This window comes from Apium graveolens, chromosome 3 (genome assembly GCF_009905375.1).
Source record: "Apium graveolens cultivar Ventura chromosome 3, ASM990537v1, whole genome shotgun sequence".
Lineage (NCBI taxonomy): Eukaryota > Viridiplantae > Streptophyta > Magnoliopsida > Apiales > Apiaceae > Apium > Apium graveolens.
The window spans coordinates 4441894-4449037 of NC_133649.1; the positions used below are offsets into that span (position 1 = coordinate 4441894).

The 7144-nt window shown below is 33.2% G+C and overlaps 1 protein-coding gene across 9 annotated transcripts; it reads right to left on the reverse strand.

Annotated features, from left to right (window-relative positions):
- Positions 1-2640: 2640 nt before the first annotated feature.
- On the reverse strand, positions 2641-6736 carry LOC141711498 (uncharacterized). Of its 9 annotated transcripts, none has more exons than XM_074513966.1 (6): positions 6454-6736; positions 5966-6129; positions 5227-5389; positions 3629-3717; positions 3068-3210; positions 2641-2957 (listed from the first exon to the last, which is right to left on the reverse strand). In XM_074513966.1, the coding sequence occupies exons 1-4, from the start codon at positions 6570-6572 to the stop codon at positions 3711-3713; spliced, it is 453 nt and encodes a 150-aa protein (XP_074370067.1). In that variant the 5' UTR covers positions 6573-6736; the 3' UTR covers positions 2641-2957; positions 3068-3210; positions 3629-3710. The 9 variants fall into 9 exon arrangements, 5 of the variants coding, with proteins under 5 accessions (XP_074370067.1, XP_074370063.1, XP_074370065.1 ...); XM_074513962.1 differs by having other exon boundaries at positions 3629-3761; XM_074513964.1 differs by having other exon boundaries at positions 4663-5389.
- Positions 6737-7144: the final 408 nt, after the last annotated feature.

Consider the following 7144-nt stretch of genomic DNA (forward strand, 5'->3'; position numbering starts at 1 on the left):
TCTATTTCTATGGTAACAAGTTGAAGGTGTGACCACAGTTCTGTTGCAACACACCTTACCCTTTAGTAAAACCAAAAATATGTTGGAATAGACTCTTTTGTAACACCATATTTGCTATTGTAACACTTAATTCAATCTTTTGGTAATATTTTTATATCTTATTGTAACACTCTTTTTTAACACTCTGGAATTATTTTTTGGGTAAACGAGCTCTAATCCTCATAACATATATCAAAGAAAAAGAATTTACCTGAGTCACTTCTCAAAATTTCTCTAAGAACAGGCTCTAAGAAAAACATAGAGAAAAAATAAAAAACAAAAATAAATTACATCAAAAATCAAACCTAACTTAAAATAAGAAAGGCAAAGCTAAAAGACTTAACCAAAAAGCCCACTAGCAATCAACCAAAAATGAAGCAAAAACTGCAACTTCCAGAAACCCAGAAGCCAGAATCACAGAGGTACATAAAATGCTCCAAGAGAAAACCCCAGACTCCCGCAATGGAATACAACAAAAAGGAAGACCTGGTCCTCGAATGACAATACTTTAAAACAGCCAGACACCTGCAAAGCGAGCTCTGAATATTTGGAAATTCCTGCAGAAAAAAAACCAGAACAAAATCTCCTTCGCAGCATCACAAAATATCTGTTCTAAAAATAACCGATTTTACCGATTAATCACCCGATAGCAATGATGAAAGAAATGTGAATGAACCATGTAGCGATCAAGAGGGTAGCTACAACGGCATTCCACTAAGCCCATCCTAGTTATTTCTTTCTAATTATGACTTGGAATGTGTACTTTGTCCCTCTTTTGTGATATCTTTTTATGGATTTGTAGTAATCATTTTGGAGTTTCTTGGAGAATGTTCTCCACCTACTATCTAATCTAAGTAACATTTGTAGTAATTCTATCAAGGATTTATGTGGCCTTGTATTATTTTCATCAAGGATTTATGTGGCTTTTATAGTATTTTCCCAAGTATTCTAATCGGAACCATCTACTCTTCAATGTATATTTTTACTTTTATTTGCAAATACTTTAAATTCAGGGTAAATATAAAATATGTTATTGATTTTGGGTAATTATAAAATATTCAGGGTAATTATGAAATATGGTATCATTAAGCTTGAATATGTATTGTAAATAGAGAATGAGCGCATGAATTGTGGTTATATAAATGTTGTTTGAGTTTTGGAAAAAAATTGCAGTTCAGAGAGCAGTTCCAGTAGCTACTGGTCTTATACCAGTGATTTGTTAAAAATGACCGGAGTTGGTCAGATATCGAAATGACCATTTTTGGTCGAATTTTTACTTTTATAAATACTAAAAAAATCTTTTATTTTTATTTTCATTCTTATTATTCTACTTCAGTTATATCTTCCCTCTTATAAGCGAACAACGATACACATAGCGTCGGCTAGGGTTTCAAGCGACAAACACTAATGTCTACGAACTCCAACCTGAGACCAGCTAAAAAGGTATCGATTGCAACTTAGACACTAATTATCATGTCTGAGATATGCATGTTTTTGACCCATAAAGTTGAGAAGGTTGCCCTCAATGAAAATTTACAAAAACAGCAACCTTGTTCTCTCGGTTTTGGTACTTTTTCAAAAAAGGTATCAATTAAATAAAATCTCTTCTATTTTTGCTTTTATTATGATCTTGATTTGTCATAGGCGGACCTCTTTTAAAATATAAATTATTTTTTTATTTTACATATTAATTTGTCTTACAAGTTTCATTGGCCTATTTGGAGTTGTTGCATTTAGGCTATAAGCATATAATCTGAGTCCTTATACTTCTTTTTATTGGTTTTCCAGGCACGTTTTTTTTTAATTTTAATTTTCATCTTAAAAGTGAATCCTAACTCCTTCTGTGCAAAATTGCTCCAGTCAACAAGATGACTAGATAAGAACCAATGCCTAAACCTCCCGGACGGGATATACATAGCCTAGATAGTTATACTCTCACTACAAGAAAAAAGTCCACAGACATCGGTTTTTGGCCGATGTCTATGTTGTTTGGCAACCGATGTTGATGTCGGTGATGTCTATTCTAGACATCGGCCATAACCCGATGTCTTTACTTGCTTAGACATCGTTTCTGGCAAAAAAACTGATGTCCATGCATTGTTTTTTTACAAAAAATGTTAGAAATAAATAATTTAATAAATAAATTACACCTATTACAACAGATTAAACATATTACGAGCTATGTTTTTTTCCACATAGACATCGAGTATTTTCATTTAGGTGATGTAAAATCAGATATTAAACATCGATTTCTTTAGTGAAAGGTGATGTCTATATCGGCACATAGACATCAGTTTTATCCCAAACAAAGTGTTGTCCATGTTTAATTTAGACTTGAACATGTCAGTCTTTGACATCAATTATTCATCTAAAAGCGATGTACATTAACTTTTTTGACATCCGTTTTTCTTCTTTAAAAGTGATGTCTATATTGTCACATAAACATCAGTTTTATCCCAAACAAAGTGATGCCTATTTTCAATTTATACTTGAACATGGCAGTCTTTGACATCAGTTTTTTTATCTAAAAGCATGTACATTAACTTTTTTTGACATCAGTTTTTGTTCTTTAAAAGTGATGTACAATTGCTTTTGTAACTAAGATATATCAAATATACGGAACTTGCACTCAAGTAAACTAAAGAAATAATAGATTTAAATACATGCTTAAATATATAGTCTGGTCCTTTATCATCATCAAAATAAACTGCATCTTACATTGAAAAGATACTAGTTTATTTTCTGCTATGCCCATCAATTCATCATCTATATATTTTGGTGAAACATCTACATTCTCAGGAAGATTGAATCCAAGTTCCCGCTGTGTTTTAGAGTTTTGTCCACCAGTTGACTTCTGCAACACGTCTAAATAGATGCATGTTCCAGCTAATTTTTGGCGAAAAAGATTTAAAGGTGGCCTGTAAAATAGTGAAGTACGATGCTCAAGGTTTTTATGGAGTATACCCAAAATCAAAGCAGGGACAGAGAAAACAAATATCAGTGTGCGGAAGTTCTTTATAGTTTATACCTCTCAGCAGAAATGTGGTGCATTCGCGATCTGAGATTAGTATATGAATTATAAGATGCAGCAAACTCCAGAGATGCCATGGAACTCCAGAGAGTAAAAAGTTGTGGTACCATTAAGGGGAATAAGTTCCTTAGATCAAGTGGCTGCAAGCATGTGTTTACACTTCACATGTTAAAAAATGATCATATTATGAGCAATTTCTAGGAAATGTACGACATTACTAAAGGCTACAGCTACGACAAAACCTATTGTATTAACATATCTGAAGCGGTGAGTTTCATATTGTACTGGGAAATAATAATTATGGAAAAAGCCAAAGTGAAGTGCATCGTAGAGGTATATATTAGGGCACTGTACAAATAATACCATATCAGAACTGCAGGGTGAAAATATATTACTTACAATACTGCAACAAACAAATTATTGTGATTATTAATATATATATAAAAATCAAGTACAACAAACTAGCCTCCGACATACAAACAAATCCACAAGCAAATGCAGATGAAGCTCACAAGAAAACAAACTCGGGCGTAAAAAATGAAGATATTGTGAACTTACCAGCTTTTTTGGTTGCACGCATAAGAAGTTCTTCTATAAGGTGCTGAGCAGGGTCCCCTTCTGGAAACCACTTCTTGATTGCTCAAGTACTGATATAGACCATCGGATGAACATAAGCATATTGATGACTCCACTGAAATGAACTTAGTTAAGGACCAACAAAAGCTATGGTGGTTGCTCATGCAGCAAATAAGAAACATTTGAGATTGACTCAACAGAACTTTCATATTGACCTCATAAATAAAGAAAGACCTACCAGATATAAGGGAACAACAAACTAATAATAGGATAAGATCATCATCAGACACCTACAACCTGAATTTACAGAATTGTGAAGACCCTTACTGCTTTGTCCTGCTCAAGGCCAATCACAGTTCTCCACTTATATGATCAGCATTAATCCCATCAAACCAGCAAATTATAGCAAGACGGAAACTCAGTAGTCAAAATTTGCTCAAATTAGAGCACAAGTACTCTTAAGGTTACAATACGAAAGTTAAGTACATATTAGTGGCCACCAAATAAAGACATTTAGAATATTAAATGTCTTTAGAACATTAAAGTTAAACACACATAAAATGAAGAACATTAAAATGACTAGGAAATCAGTTGGCAGGGTAACTAGTGTTGGAGCTTCTTCCAAACGAATTCAGATTCTAATTGCACTATATGATGCATTTTTCATTATAAAGACAATCCAGACAAATTTTTATAACAAATTAATGTTTGAATTCTAAAAATTTATTTGATATAAAATTTTAATAACTTTAACTAAATGTAATTACATGTTTTTACTCCAAAATATTATCATGCTTGTGTTTGAGTGAGATAAGAGTGAAGGTCCTATTAACCCCTTTTTGAAAATAAAAATAACCAAAGTACCCATGACTTGCAGTTGGAATCCAAGAAACATACTCACTTCTTGTCAATAAAGAAAATAAAACACTCACTTGAAATGTGGAAATCTAACAAGAGAGCGTTGATTTCAGGAGAAATTTGATTTCCGTAAATAGGATGTGTATGGATTATGTTACCTTAGACGGAGAAGATGGTACATCTGGCACAGTCATATTAGAATTGAAAGTAAAAGTTCTAACTAAGCGGCTTTCCTACATATTTCCCATAATCCTCTGACTAAATGTTTGACTCTGTTGAAGTTTTTTATCGTCAGCATGTTTATGAGATCTTCTTGAGGGTAATGGAAGACCTGTAGAGAGAATTTATAGAATATATTTATTCAAGATATTTACCTTAATACTTCCATAGAAAATGCTTTAAATGTTATTTTGTAATTTAATAAATGTTGGAAGCAGCATATACTGCAGCACTAATGATACAGAAGATGTAACCTTCAGCATCAGTAGGTTCATATTTATTCTAGTATCAATACTTACTAGACGCAACATTTACAAGAAAATAACAAAAACCATCAAAATACAAGTGTCCTACAACTTCAGTATAAAGTACTAAAGGCAGGTTCATATTTATTCTAGCATCCACATCATATGTGCCAAGTTAATAAAAAATATACAGATTGATTAATTTATATTAGTAATATTATTGGTGAAAGCATCATCCGAAGAATGAACAGCATGCACCTTATGCTCTTCAACAACGTATCCCAATCAGTTTCACTGAATTGGTGTCCTCCAACTTCTATGAGATGGACCAATGCCCCCAAAGAAATTGACAGCACTGACTGATCTATCTTTTTGGCACATTCTAACAGCAAACTAAGTAATGGAGGCAGCACAAATGACACTTCGTAAGAGAAATAAAGAGAAATGTCACCAAATGACATGTATTGACAAGAACACAATCTGGATTAAGTACAAAACTAGCTAGGAAACAGGAGGACTACTTCTCACCAATTAAAATGGAAACCATAACAGAAAATAGATAATTAGCTTAGCTACATTAAGATCAAAATGAGTGTTATAAGAAAAATCATAAGCAGAGTTAAAACAAACAAGAATGCATATAAAATCCTTGATTCTCGGTTAACAGGGAAAGGATTGGAGTTCCGTGATATTATCTCTAAGCAAAGTGCAGCTTAAATTCAGGATTCCGCAAGATGTTTAGATGCATGATATCATGCATATTGGGTCACCAGTGACATTATTTACTGTCACAACTATCGTGGCAAAACAACCACTAAGTTTTGTAGCCCCTCTATATATAGCCTGATGCCTACTTTATAATATGCAGTTTTAGTTATAATAGTCTGATAGATACACTTACATATTCTCTGCAGTTCTCCTTAACAGATTGAATGGTTCAGAAAGTATCAAAAAGATGAAGAAGGTTAGAAATATCGAAAGTAGATGAAAAAATTACAAATATAGAGTTGGCAAGGTACTAGTTGTTTCTTGTGTTCCTCCTCAGGCTCAGACTCGGTGTCTAACTCAGTATGATACTCGGTATCATTGTTACGAATGCAAGTGGAAACACGTCTCCATTTTTTCAGGAACCAAAGAGAAACATGGGTCAAGACAAGACAACTGCAAAAAATACAAGACAACTAAAAAAATTACAAACAATCAAAGTACCTTAAATATAAATCAAAGATTACCTCAAATAATAGTTGTATCATATAGAAAAACAAAATTAAAAAATTAATAAATGAAAGATAAATCCAAGTAAACGAAAATAACATGTTAATTATTACCCAAACCATATTCCTTATAACCAACAAAAAGTATAAAAATTAAAAACCCCAATTTAAAAAATTAGGGTTTCGATTTTAAAAATCCCCAATTTAAGAAATTAGGTTTTTGATTTTAAAAAACTTAACTGTTAAAGCAGAGAAGACCATAATAGTATACATGTAAAGGAGACACCAAGAGATTGTTAGCAGACCGGTGAAGGTGATTGTGATGGTGAACCCATCGGACCAGGTGGAGATGGTGGTTACTAAAACAGCAGAGCTGGTGGCGGTGGCCATTAGAGTAGCGAAGGTTGTAGTGGTGAGAGACGAGTGAGAGAGAGAGAAAGAGAGAGAGAGAGAGAGAGAGAGAGAGATTCAGTGGGGGTTGAGAGACGAGAGAGAGATTTGTGAGAGATTTTTTTTTTGTTTTTAGTTTCTCTGGACATGGGGAATAATTGGCATTCAAACGAGGGAAAGTTTTGTAAAATTTCACTAAGGGGGGAAACAAATTGAAGTGGCCCGCGCTGATTTATTTTAGAGAACTTTAGACACCGGTTGTTAAATAATCGATGTCTTCAAATAACAACGACATCAGAAAAACACGGGGTGATGTTATTACCTCTTTTAACATCAGTGGCATCCGCAACCGATGTCTAATGTGTGATGTCTATTCAACTTTTTCTTGTAGTGTCTTTCAACCATATGCTTCAAATTTAATTTTTCTAATCTTTTTTCTGTATATTGGCCATAATATCAAATTCCAAAGAATCCCAAGCTCTAAGCAAACCAGAATCTGTAAGTCTTGATGTGGATGTCATATTAAGATAAGTAAGCAAATCTCTATTTAATTGTAGAAGCTTTTGTATCCT

What these genes read in the sequence shown, in the direction of transcription:
- LOC141711498 (XM_074513962.1), bottom strand. Translation starts at nt 6,572, where the DNA reads ATGGCCACCGCCACCAGCTCTGCTGTTTTAGTAACCACCATCTCCACC. An exon ending in ACCTTGCCAACTCTATATTT is followed by an intron (nt 5,390 to 5,965) that starts GTAATTTTTTCA and finishes TCTCTTACGAAG; the next exon opens with TGTCATTTGTGCTGCCTCCA. An exon ending in ACGTTGTTGAAGAGCATAAG is followed by an intron (nt 3,762 to 5,226) that starts GTGCATGCTGTT and finishes AGTTCATTTCAG; the next exon opens with TGGAGTCATCAATATGCTTA.